Source organism: Melopsittacus undulatus, chromosome 14 (assembly GCF_012275295.1).
Source record: "Melopsittacus undulatus isolate bMelUnd1 chromosome 14, bMelUnd1.mat.Z, whole genome shotgun sequence".
Taxonomy (NCBI): Eukaryota; Metazoa; Chordata; class Aves; order Psittaciformes; family Psittaculidae; genus Melopsittacus; species Melopsittacus undulatus.
Window position 1 is genome coordinate 3,228,763 of NC_047540.1, and position 13,267 is coordinate 3,242,029.

Here is a 13,267-nt window from a genome sequence, read left to right on the forward strand (position 1 = left end):
TCTCCAGCATGCACATGTATTTATGATGTGAAGAACCAGCCCCAGTGCTTCAAACACCTCCTGAGCTCCTGTGTGACCTGAAGGCAGCCTCAGGGCAGCCCTGGGTGCCCAATGCCCTCTCCATCAATAGTGCAGCTTGAAATCATTGTCCAGTTCTCACTGGACACACCTCTCCATCCTTCCTGATGGATCTGGCCAGTGCATTCACCTGCCTGTGCTGGGAAGCCCGGCCGAGGGCTCAGATCACTGGGAATGTCCAGCCATGCTGGGTGGAACCAGCACATCCATCCCTCCTGTTGCTTCATTCCACAGCCAAAGTCCTCCCTGGGAATGGCACTGGGAGCACTGGCCCAGCTCCCTCCCACCCATAGGATGACCAAGGAGCCTGGATCCTCTGCTGTGCCAGGGAGCAGAGCAGCTCCTTGCCTGCCCACAAACACCAGCACCCAAACACCCTGCAGCACCCTTGCTATCAGCGATGGACCAGCACCTGCCCAGGGCAGAGGGAGCCTCCAGCCCATCCTGGCAGCTCCTGGCCCCCAGGTTCTGCACTTACCTTGTGCTGCATGGAGCTGTTGAGGCTGTTGCATGGGCAAGAGCAGCGTGCCCTAGGAGCTGGATACATTCCCTTTCCTCCAGTCAGAAAGACACCATTCCTATTGCTGGGAAAGGACAGTGGGACAGAGCTCGAGGAGCACTTGCAGAGCCAGATTTGAAACTGGTTTCCCCCACTGCAGCCCCTGATCTCCCACAAAAGCCCCGACTATCCCTTTTATTCTTCCCAGCCCAAGCAGCAAACAGGCAGGGACCCCTTCCACTGGAGCAGCTGCTCCAAGCCCCTGTGTCCAACCTGGCCTTGAGCACTGCCAGGGATGGGGCAGCCACAGCTTCTCTGGACACCCTGTGCCAGCGCCTCAGCACCCTCACAGGGAACAGCTTCTGCCTAAGAGCTCAGCTCAGTCTCCCCTCGGGCAGGTTCAAGCCATTCCCCTTGGCCTGTCCCTACAGGCCCTTGTCCAGCTTCCTTGTTGGCCTCTTGTGCTGCTGCCCCAGAGCTGGATCAGGGCTGCAGGGGGGGCTCACAGAGCACAGCAGAGGGGCAGGATCCCCTCCCTGAGCTCCTGCTTACACTCTGGGGGTGCAGCTCAGCACATGGGGGGGTGAGCCTGGGCTCAAGCACACAGCCATGGGGAGCTTCTCATTCACCAACACCCCCAGGTCCTCAGGGCTGCCCCATCCTGTGCTTGCACTGGTCCCAGCAGTCTCTCCTCACTCCCTGCCCAGCTCAGGATGGCCTCGGGCAGATGGGTTGAGGTTGGATGCCAAGCAACCTGCCTGGATCAAACAAATCATCAAGTAAAGAACCAGCAGGCAATTACTACCATTAGCAATGCTGACCACCTCCAATTCCCTGGGCATTAATGAGAGGTGGAGGGCACCTCCCAGGGTTAGGTCACCCATGACGTGGGATAGGGGTGAGGATGCTCTTACTCACATCTCCCTGTGCTCTCCATCACAGGCACCTAGCGAGCGTGAGCTGGAACAGCAGCATCCACCCCCAGGTGGGTTCAAAGGCTGTTGCCTTTGGGAGGGTGAGTTGCAACACTCCTGAACTGCTTGTGGTAGGAGCAGCCTTGATGCTGCAGAGGACACTGGTGCTCCTCATCCCTCGCAGGTGGCTGTCACCATAGGATAGGGCTGCATCCCCTCCTGCCTTCCCAGCAGCCATCATTAGGGTTGGGGTTTAGCCTTCCAAGGACAGCAGTGCTGCTCATGTCACACAGACCATCACCTTTCCAGGGACTGATTCCTCTTGAAGGGGGGATTCAACCCTCACTGCTCCACCAGAGCACACAGGGAATGCACAGGGCTGCAGGGAAGGAGGAGCAGGAACTGGCTGAACTCGTTACACTGGTGACGTTCGGAAGGGCGGTAAGTGCTATGTTAACATCATGTCCAGTCCTTCAGGAATGCATCCAGGATCCAGCAGGCAGCAGTCGTTAGGTGAGTCAGGCTGTGGACATGAGGATTTAACCAGGATTTCAAGCCCAAGCCACCTCTAATTGCATAGTAGTAGAGGAATGCTTAAAGTAATCAGCTGTTCCAGCCGCGCCAGCCCCATGGCTATGGGGGGGAAGGGAGGAGGGCTGGAGGGGTGTCCTGCATCCAGCCCCTCCTTGGATTACAAGGCAAAAATATAGGGCAGGCAAACACCGCAGGGAAGGCAATGCTTGGTGGCTTTGCCTCTGAAGGAGGTGGCACTGCTCCTGCTGACACTGGGGGTTGATAGCAGTGTGATAAGCAGGGTACATACACTGTGAGGGCAGGAGAGGGCAATGATCAACCACAGCAGTGCTGCTGGCTGAGAGCTGCCCCATCTGCATCCAGCACCAACGATGCTGGCTGGGAAGGAGAGGTGAGAACAGCTCCGGAGGAACACTGTGAGCTGTTGGGCTTGAGAATGCATGTTCTTGCTTGTGCATGGAGAGATAACACATTCCACCCCACCTGCACCTCCCCTGGCACTGCTCCAGCCCAATGCCCGTCTCCAAAGCCATGGTTCCTCCTCCAGGAGGTGTTCTTTCCTGGAAATGCCCTTGGCATCAGTGAAGGAACACACAGTGGGTCAGGGAGGGGATGCAGGAACACCTCATCCTTGGCTGAGCTCACGGTTGTTTCCCTCTGTCTTCACTCCAGTGGTCATCCTAGTAACACCTTGGGATGCCGGAGATGATTTCCATCCCATTTGTCACAGCAACCAAGTCTCTACAAGCTAAAATGGGCGGCCAAGCACTGGGATCCACCCAGGGGAGGGAGCAGCAGATGGATGCTGGGCACCATCAGCACCAGTGCTGCATCACTGCTTGGAGCAGGGAAGAGCAGGGAGCTGGTGTGGGCTCTGCAGAAGCACATGGGAGTTCTGGGGGGTCTGCACAAGGCTCTGGTGATGGCTCGGGAGGGAAGGGAATTCCTGAGCTTCCAGTTGAGGCTGGTGCACAGTCACAGACGGGAGAAGGTGATGGATGAAGGGGATTCATGGAGCTTCCCACTGTGCCTCCTTGCCAACAGGTCTGCAGCAAACGGCCTTCAGAGCTGAACAGTGACAATGCCCCATGCATGGAGTGGGGACGAAAAAGCCTTTTAAACACTCTTCCTCCTTCTCTAACATGAGCTGAACCCCTATTTGTAACACAAGAGCCTGAACCAGCACCATCAGCAGGAGAGGTCAATGAGAGCAAGCTGCAGGGCTCTTCCCATCACCCTTCACCTCCCCGGGGATCAGGACTACAGCAAAGGGCCCAAGCTGGTGCCATCCTGCAGCAGCTCAGCTCCTGCCACAGCCCTCCCGGTGTGTCCATATCAATGGATCATTTGTGTCATGCTTGGCACCAGGCACCCGAGCACAAGGGTCCGTGCTCTGGATCACCCAACACAGCTATAAATGGCAAGAGCAGCAGCAGACAGACTGTTCTCGCACCCTGCAGCATCTCAAATAGCCAAGGGAGCACCCACGCTGCCCCGGCAGCAACCAGGGGGGAACAGGAGGGTGGAAAAGCAGGTGGACTGCACCAGAGAGGCTAAATACACACACTGAGACCAGCTTGGACACCAAGGCTGGGTCTAGCCCCGTGCCTGCATAGAGATGGTGCCACCCTTTGAGCAGACTGAGGGAGGCTGGAGCAAGATGCTCCTTGTGTCCCACAGATGCAAGACAAATGACTCCTGTTTGAGATCCTGCAGCATGGCTGGGTGTCCTTCCAGGAGGAAAGCAACACATGCAGGGCCACAGCTGTAAGATCTGCATTGCTAACCCTGGAAACCATCCTGCTGATACAACACCAAATGGTTTTGGCTGCGTTTCAAGGCATCACCCCAGCAGCCCTTTGCACAGGCTGCACTATGGGCTCATTACCCAAGCTGGACACTGCCAGTGTAACACAGAGCAGCCTCCTACGGGCACACCACCATGGTCTATCCCAACACATGCTCCAGATCCAAGGCTGAGAGAAGCACACAGCAACACACCCAGCACTGGAGCCCAGATCTCCTCCACCAGATACTCAGGCACATCCCAACTTGCCCATCAGCCTGTGTTCAAAGAGAGAACAGTGACAGGCTAGGGGCTGGGAGAAGAGAGATGTTGGCTTGGGTTTGTTTTTAATTGGTGATTAACAAAAGAGGGATCCAACTCCCTGTTGTAAACATTGATACCTCCTTTCTGATCACTACTAGTACTTTCCACCAGTGTCCTTTTGTAGCGCCTGATCCGCTCCAACAATGAGAAGCCAACTCTGTCAGGGCTTTTGCTGCTCTGCTCAGGATCACAAATCCAGAGGCAGTTTATGAGCATCAGCAGCAGTGACCATTGGTACTGAGAAGACAACTGAAAGACCAAGCTGATGCTTTAAAGCCATGCTCAGGGAAGGCAAAGGCAGCAGCTTTGTGCTGTGTCATAAGAGTCCCCTTCTCACTGTGGGCAGGTTGAGAGAGGAATCAGCTTGGCCAAAGCAGAGTCCTACTCAAGCAGGCAACAGTCTTAGGTGTGCCAGCCCCAGCAGAACAACTCAGATCTGTCGTCAGAGCGAAGCTCAGCCCTCACCAGTAACCAGCTGGAGATGCAGAGCCAGCAAGTTTGTTCCAGAGAGGGACGGGCACATGAGCAGTGATTGCTGCAGTGGAACCAGAACTGCCTGGAGCTTGACAAGGGGAAGTGAAACTTCATCTGAGGCTGGAGGGCAGCCAGAGCTGGGCGAGCTTGCACACAGCTACAGGCAGGCAGCCTCCAGCCATCACACAGGACACTGGCCTGGCCATCAGCAGGTCCAAGCTCCTGGGGGAGATGAACCTGTCAGTGCCTCCCCTTTGCAGGAGGCTCAGCTGCACAGGAATAAGAACTCTTCATCACTCAGGCCACCTTCTGCTGGAGAACAAAGCCATAGGAACCCAACTCTCCCAGTACCATCCCAGCAGTAGGGCCCACAGATCAGCACCAAGCAGGCTCCCTCCCCCAGCAGCAACCTGAGGAGCTTCCAGGAAAAGGGAAGATGCAGAACACTAAAGAACACCCTTATAAATAGAAACCTTCCTCACCAGGACAGTGACCTGCCAACAGTGACATGCTTCCCAGGCTCCGGTTCCTTCACTGGGAGGGACTAAGCCACCCCAATGCACTTGGCCAGGTCCAGAAGCAGGCTTGCTCTTCTGGAGGCAAGCAGTTGGGATCTCGGTGGGAGGGGGGTCAGCATCTCACACCACACTGCCCCCGTGGACAAGCAAAGGAAAACCCAACAGATTTCAAAACACTGTATTTATTTGCAACAGATTCTAAAGAATCTAGTGAGTTTATGTCAAGCCCATCGCATGACAAGGGATACAGGTGGAGGGGAAAAGACATTGAAAACAAAACCCAAGCAGGAGGCAGCACAGGATCACTGCAAGGTCTAGAACAACTCGGGTCCAACCCATTCACAAGCATCCCACCGCACACACGCTGTAAATCAAACTGCAACCTCAACAGACATTGCCCTTTAGGGAATCGTTTTGACATCTTACAGGGAAGGAGGGATCTGTTTCGTGCGTCCATGTGCCTGCAGGTAAAGCAGCCTGTAGAACATAAGCATGCTACAAGTTCAACTGAGATTTCAAATGAAAGCAAAAATCTATCTGCCCTTGCAGCTGTGGAGGCTGCATCCTTTGGGTCTCAAAGGCAGCCCTTAAACCAGTTTTACCTCGCACTGGACAAAGCTGGAACTCCCACCACAGGGAGCAGGCTCTAGGCACTGGGAAGCTCCTGGGCTGTGGCAGAGCCCACACACCAGCCTGGCCCCATGGGAAGGCAGTTAAACACATCATAACACTGTTAGTGACACTGCTTCAGCTCTAACTGGATCGGAAGCAAAGCTGGACCAGTTTCAAACACAGTAAGTGCAAGAGCTCCCAGATCACTCCCCCCAACCCCTTATGCCCAATCCCCAAAGAAGGTAGCAATCTGGCTATAGACATTCCAAGGATCTAGGTCTTTATTAGAGCATTCAATCTCCCCAGCTAGTACAGTTGTGTCACAACAAAACAAACCCCAAGATAAAGATACTCAAGCACCTCGGAGGAAGCACCATGGAGTCACGGTGTTCCCAGAGCAGCATCTTTAGGGAGCGCCTGCTTTGCTGGCCTACCTCTCCCTCCATGCATAGTTAAAGCAGAGATGATGATTCCAGAGAACAGGCATGGCAATGCAGGCACTGCAATGAAAGACTGTTTGATGCTCCAGACACCTGACTACTTCAAAGCCACGTTTGGCTGAGAGAGCCAAACCCTGAACACATAAGAGGGTTTGTTAAGACATACCTTTTCCCCCCTAAGGACCTTCACATGCTCACCCACACCCTCCCACCCCCCCCAAGCTCCATTTCTAGCTAGGGAATGAATTTCAAATGCTATCAGTAGTGCACATGTGGAATCACATCACTGGAAATAGGCTGCTTCTGGAGATAGGCCCTGGCAGAGGGAAGATCCCCACCACAGGAGGCTGGAAGAGGTCTGCCCATCTCCTAGAACACCCCAGGCTTCAGCCCCCATCTCAGCAACAGCTGGAGATAGCCAACTAGTGAATGAGTTGGTTTGTGCTTCAAAGGACAAGCCTTATCTCTCCAGATAACGCAGCTGGTCTCTGGCTTTGTGCATTAACACCACACTGCACACCAAAACACAAGACAAATCAGCAGCATTTCAAATTCCCCTACAGAACACAGGATTAGGTAGAGGAGCCCGGGGCAGGCTCCTGGACACATCTGCCTCATCATTTCTGTACATGATTACACCTTGGCACTGCAGACTTGAAGTAAATTCTTATGTATCTGCCTGCTCTCCAGACAGCTCTGCACAGCATTGACCACCATGCACTCCCCCTACCCCGCTTCTGTTTTGGCATTGACATGGAATCCAAGCCTACCCCCATTAATACAACTCCACTCTGAGAGCTCTTTGCTCCAGCTGGTCCTTCACAGGCAGAAGCCATGCCAGAAAACCTCAGCAACACATAACCTGCAGCCCCAGTCATGCTTCAGCAAGGTTACTAGAAATGATCTTATGACCCCCTTCTCCCTCCCCAGCAGAAACATTTGTCTCTTCAGACACCCCCAGTCGAGCTCCTGGGATGTCAGCCCCTGCATAAGTTTACAGTACGGTTGTGTTTGTATGGTTACAGGCACTTAAACAGGATTCTTTGGTCCTTCGAAGGAATTCACCACTCTGGCTTCTAACTTCAGAAGCCACAAGTCTGCACACCCCTAACACCTCCCACACTAAAAACCAGCATCGATCAGAGCCATTCCAGGGCAGTGCAGCTCTATCTTAGTGTAATTCTACAATCCCCCCTCACACACACCCCCCCCCACCCCCATGACCTCCAGAATTCAATAAGCAATCGAGTCTTCCTGTAAATGTCCAGGTCATCTGGTTTCCATAGCAGTGCACTTCCCATCACAGTGTACAGCAGTGGACAGGCCTCATTCCAACAAACCCAGGAACGAGGCACTAGAGTCCAAGAAGCTTCTTTTCGTTGCAGTTCTAGGAAGGTTGGTTGCTTTGTCTCTTTTTCTTGCCCCCACCCTCCCCATTCCCCCCCCCAAGGCATGGAATTACCTTGGAGGAAAGACCCTGAAGTCTGTTCCAGCTCAGTTACAGGGAAGCCACGTTGGGTAAGACTGATTGCAAGGCAGGAAGGGCTGCACGTGGGTGACATAGTAGTTGAAGTTTATTTCACTGACATAAGGAGCTGGCTGGTAGTAGCAGGTAACGTTTGTGACCGTGGGGATGATGTTCTGCTCAGCCAGGACTCTCAAAGCCAGCATGGCAATGAGGTTCAGGATCTGCCTCCGCTCGTGTCCCATAAGACAGACTGTGCTCTCATTGACCACCCTGTGGAGGGTCATCAGATAGTCATATCGTTTGCTCTCCATGCCCACAAAGTGGCTCTGAAGGTAACACTCCAGCTTCCTCTGCTGCTCACCAATGTCAGAGAAGTCTATGAAAAACCTGGAGCACATGTACCTCTGGAGCAACTTCATATCCACTTTTGATTTGGGCTTAAATCCCCTCACCAGGAGGTTGCAGTATTTCAGAAGCCCCCCACCTCTGATCTCCTCGGGGTTCCTCGTGGCGATGACCCTGTTGCGGAGATGGTCCATGGCCTCCTCGAAGTCCCCATACATGCTCTCCCCGGTGACCGTGGGGTGGAAGTTCTCGGCCATGGGGTTCTCAGAACACTCTCCAAAGAGCAGAAAGGAATCCAGGATGATCTGGAAGGAATCCACACTGAACTCAAACTGCCGCCTGACCGAGTCCACGAACTTGAGCTCCACATTCTTGCCGCTGTTGTTGGAGAGGGATATGAGGCTCCAGCGGTCGGTCTCATTGCACACCTTCACCAGCTTCTGCACATACGCCTCCTTCAGCGTCATGGGGGTGATCTTGTCTTTGTTGACACCTTTGGGGAGGAAGTCCAGCAGGCAGTCCATGACCACATCTTTAACAAGCTGGAAGACATCTTCGGTCTTCAGATCCACGCCAAAGATGAGATCCAGGTCTTTGTATCCCAAGCCACTGTCTTGATGTAGAACGTGACTAGCTGCTGAACCATTCAACCTGACGTTATGGACTGCAATTCCTTTCTTCTCCAGGCGACTACGGACAACCTGAGATACGGAGAGAGTCAATGAGAAGCAAGAAAACATTCCTGGAGCAGCCTGGTTACAGCAGCAGGATTCACTCCCAGCACTTATATGGGTCACTCCAGTGCAAGACAGTGAAATAAAGAGCTCATCCATCAGAAATAGGTCACTTTGGAAAGCATCCAGAGTTTTGCCAGCAGCCAGGGGTGCTTCTGCTTTACTTACTCCCTTGCAGTAGAGATCTCCTGCCGCACAAGTGGCTCTCTGCTCTTCCCCTCCTTCCCCCACCAAAGCCAGGATACCTGCACTCATCTTTGGGGTGGTCTCTGTTCCCTTCATTCCCCATCCCCATGCTGCAGGCTTTCCAAGCATCAAGCCAAGAGCAGCCATTCCAACAGGGATTCCAACCAGAAGGCAGCACCGAAGTCTGCAGCTGCCCCTGGTGATTTAATGAGGGTGGCTCACTCCTTTCAGCCATCCCCTTTGCCTGTCAAGAGTCATTAAAGGCAAATCAAGATGCCAGAACTGCTCCAAAGCCCCAGCCAGGCATATGCAAGTTCATGTCCTAACTAGTAAGTGTATCCTAACAATTTCCAGTGTGTCAGAGCTTCGTGCTGCACTTGGCATGCTATCAAGCACACGAGGCAGCTTTCATCTTACGGGTGTTACTCCAGTGATTTGAATGCTGCCTGCTCAGGCCTGGCACACCCACCTGTACCTCCAAAGCTTTGTTCCTTCAGAGCAAAGCTGAATCATTTGCCCGATTACTTAACATGCAAGAGGCTGAAATAACCCCAAGACCATAAAATAAACTTATCTAGACACCAGTTTATAATTCAAGTTTAACTAAGCTCAAAGATCCCAGGAAGATTAAATTCACCTCTTCCCATCTCTCATCCTTTCATGTCCCTCTCCAGCAATTACCCACTGTCCTGGGAGCCCCAGGGAGCCAGCCAGCTCCCCCAGTGCCCAAAGCAAGGCTTGACCTTGAAAGAGCCAAAGCTTGGGATACAGATGGACAAATGCTATCACTGGGAGCCAGTGTGACCAGGCAAGCTCTGCCAGGCTGTCCTACTTTGAGAGGCCCCACTGAAGCTCAAAGCTGGGAACCTGCTTGGTTGACACAGCCCTGAGCACACAGCTTGGGGTTCATCAGAGCATTACAGCTCTATGGGTCTCAAACAGCAGATCTCTTGAGTGGTTTTGCACAGGGACTCACCCAAGGCACAGCTCCAGCACTACCTGTGGAGTTGAGCTCTGTGCTATTGGGCTTAGAGACAAGATCTAAGTTACAGAAGTGCCTGCTGCAGAACTAGGGCCAGTGCTTTGCGAGGATCTCAGGCCACATTAACTTCCTAGAGCCAAGGAGCATCTGTTCAAGCCCTTTCTGGGCACAGCTCAGGACCAGCAGCACCACAGACCCATAAGCTTCCAACTCCTAGCACACTATGAGAGATGTACTCAGAAAAGGGGGAACCCCCCCTGCCCAAAGCAGCTTTGTCCCACATCACCCCAAAGCAGCCACAGCCTCAGCACATCTGGCTGCAGGCAGTGGGCTCAGGTATGTGTCTTCCCCAGAGGGTTGGATATTTAGGGGGTTAGGCAGCTGCTGACCTGCTTCCCAAAACAGCACCTCACGTTCCGTGTGGTTCACATAATTGAGTGTGACAGTCAGGAGCAGAGCCCGCCTGCATCCTGACCGGCTGCTTCCCACAACAACAACAGCGTGCCATAAAGAACTGCCTTTTAGGTTACTTGTTTCACATTAGTCAGCCCTAAATACAGGGTCTGCCGGTGTGGCTGGTCCCAATGACAGCCCTCAGTTACGTGGTGCTGGAGGTTGCCAGGAGCAACATCCTTTTCAGCAGCTCTGACAGCAAATGCCTTGAGTTCGGTGGAATTAAGCAGTAAGACACTGTGGAACATCTGATGCTTCACTGGCCTTGCACAACCAGAGGGCAACGTCCTGACAGGAGCTCTCACACTCACTTTAAAGTGTCAGCAGCCGAGATTTAGCACTTCTGCCCCCATCAGATGCAGCAGGAACTTGAGGCATTTGGAATCCCAGAGCACTCTCCCAAATGTCACCTTCCCGTTTCCCAGGCTCTAGCAGGAATACTTGCATGGCTCCAGAACCCCAGCGATGGGTTTCTTGGGAAAGCCAGGCTGGGCTGAGCTTTGTGAAGAGCCCTTTTAATTAGAAGCCAACATGCCCGATTTTACATTTGATGAGTCATTACTGAGGCATGAAGTTGCCTCCCAAATATGAATATGCATCAGCTCATTTGAACTACATCGTTAGTTCAACATTAAACACAGTTATTACCTTATGGTTAAACTAACAGGAACTCTTTAGCAAGACAGAGTCTTGGGCAGGCCCTGCAGGACACAGACGACAGCCAAAAGGCCACTGACACTCGATCTAACATGGCAAACAGTAACTGCTCCAGGACACCAGCCCAACGTGCACACCAGCATGAAGCAATCCTATGGGAGCCACTCTGGAGAACCCACTCTGCCCCAGCCACCAGCATTGCCCAGTTCTTGAGCCCCCAGACCAGCTCCAGAGCAGGAAGGCCGCAGGGTGGGAACAAGGGAGCAGGATCAAGCGGTGGGAATGCGTTCACTTCCCCAGACAAGGCTATTTCAAGGTCGGTTTTCCAAGGTTTGGGCATTACCGATGAGGGGGCAGCTGCCCAAGCGGGACCACCCCCCCCTCAGCTCCAGCCCTCCCGCACCGGGGCCCGGCCAGGCCCAGGGTCCGGTAACCGCCGCCTCAGCACTTGGGTTCCCCCGGCCCCCGGGGGCAGAGTCCATGAGGAGAGCGGCTCCTCCTCCCCCCCCCCCCAGCCCCGCTCACCTGCACGATGGTCCGGGGCCGCACCGACAGCGTGGGGAAGTTACCGCGGCCGTGGATGGGCACGGCCTCGCCCAGGATCTGGTCCAGCCGCTGCACCTGCTCCCAGGACAGGACACTGAAGCGCTCCCCGCCGTCCGGAGCGGGCCCCGTGGGCCCCGCGGCTTCCAGCATGGCCCGGCCCGGCCGGACGAGCAGCGGAGAAGGGAGGGAAGGGAGGGCAGGGAGGGAAGGGAACGGGGAGGGACCGGGAGCCCTGCGCGGAGCACAGCGGGGCCTGCAGCCGCCCTCAGTGCCCGGAGCTGCCGCGCCCGCCCCGCCGCCGGCCCCAGCACTGCGCTGCCCGCCGCTCGCCGCCTCTTTACATAGCCCCGCCGGCGCGGCACCCATTGGCCCGGCCCCTCCGCCAATCGCCGCCCCGAAGAGCCGCCTCTCCCTCGCTCCCATAGGCCCAGAGGGAAGGGTGGGTGGGGGGTGATGGCCAATTAGAGGAGAGGAGAGAGGAAAGAGGCGGGGCGACGGGGAGGGGGCGGGGCATGGCAGGGTGGTGAGGCCCCGCCTTTCCGGCGGGCGCTGGTGCCGGCGGTGATTGGTTGAGAGGGAGCGCGGGTTAAAGGGACAGCTCCGGGTGCCCATTGATACCGATTGATACCCATTGATATCCTATTGATGTCTATGGATGCCCTTTGACACCCATTGATATCCCACTGATGTCTATGGATGCCCTTTGACACCCATTGATATCCCATTGACGTCTGTGGGTGCCCTTTGACACCATTGATATCCCACTGATGCCCTGTTGATACCCATGGATGCCAATTGATAACCATTGATACCCACTGATACCCTATTGATTCCCCATTGATGCCCACTGATACCTCGCTGATGCCCCACTGATGCCCTTTGATACCCACTGATGCCCATTGATGCCCCGTTGATGGACATCGATGCCAACTGATGCCTGTTGATGCCTGTTGATACCCACTGATGCCCACTGATGCCCCATTGATGCCCATTGATACTCACTGATACCTATTAATGCCCCATTGATGCCCATTGATGCCCATTGATGCTCCAAGCTCTGAAACCCCATTACTACACCATGGCCTAGCACCCCCAAAGCCCAGTGCCCCCTGGCCTAACCCCCCACCCTAGCAGTGTCCCCAAGGCCTCACTGCAGCAGCTGCATGCAGGGGGCTGTGCTACCCAGAACCCACTGGCTGGGGATGCTGAGTAACCCCAGCCCCTAAACCCCAGTGCATGGCCCTGCTGCTGCCAAGCCCTCGCCTCCTCCTCAGGCCATCCCTGCTCTCTGCCACCCATTTCCTTTTATCCCAACAATTCCCATCCCTTTAAAGAGCTCATTTCTCCTCAGCATTTAACAGAGCTGCAGGAGGCTCCTCCCTGCCGCGCTGCTGCCCTCGGGGAGGCTGCTGCAGAGCTCTCCCAAGCTGTCTCCAGAGCACAGGCAGGTTTCTCCCCTTCCCCATCCCTGGGGTCTGTTGCTGGAAGCTGCAGGAAGAGTAACTTAAATGATGGGGGATTTGGGTTTGGGGGGAAAATGGGGCATTCAGGAGCACCCACAACTGTGGCTGGGGATAGACAAGGCAAAGGGTGCCCCAAGTCCTGGTCCCTTCTGAGGTCCTCTCCATCCCAACCGCCCGAGTGGTCCCCATGGAGGTCTGGGGTCACCTCTACCAGGGTCCCCATGTGAGGATGTTCCTTGTGCCACCATGGTTTG

General features: G+C 54.7%; 1 protein-coding gene across 1 annotated transcript; it reads right to left on the minus strand.

Moving 5' to 3' along the window:
- Positions 1–5,293: 5,293 nt before the first annotated feature.
- Positions 5,294–11,850, minus strand: TENT5B (terminal nucleotidyltransferase 5B). Its single transcript, XM_034069210.1, has 2 exons — positions 11,530–11,850; positions 5,294–8,693 (listed from the first exon to the last, which is right to left on the minus strand). The coding sequence occupies exons 1-2, from the start codon at positions 11,698–11,700 to the stop codon at positions 7,674–7,676; spliced, it is 1,191 nt and encodes a 396-aa protein (XP_033925101.1). The 5' UTR covers positions 11,701–11,850; the 3' UTR covers positions 5,294–7,673.
- Positions 11,851–13,267: the final 1,417 nt, after the last annotated feature.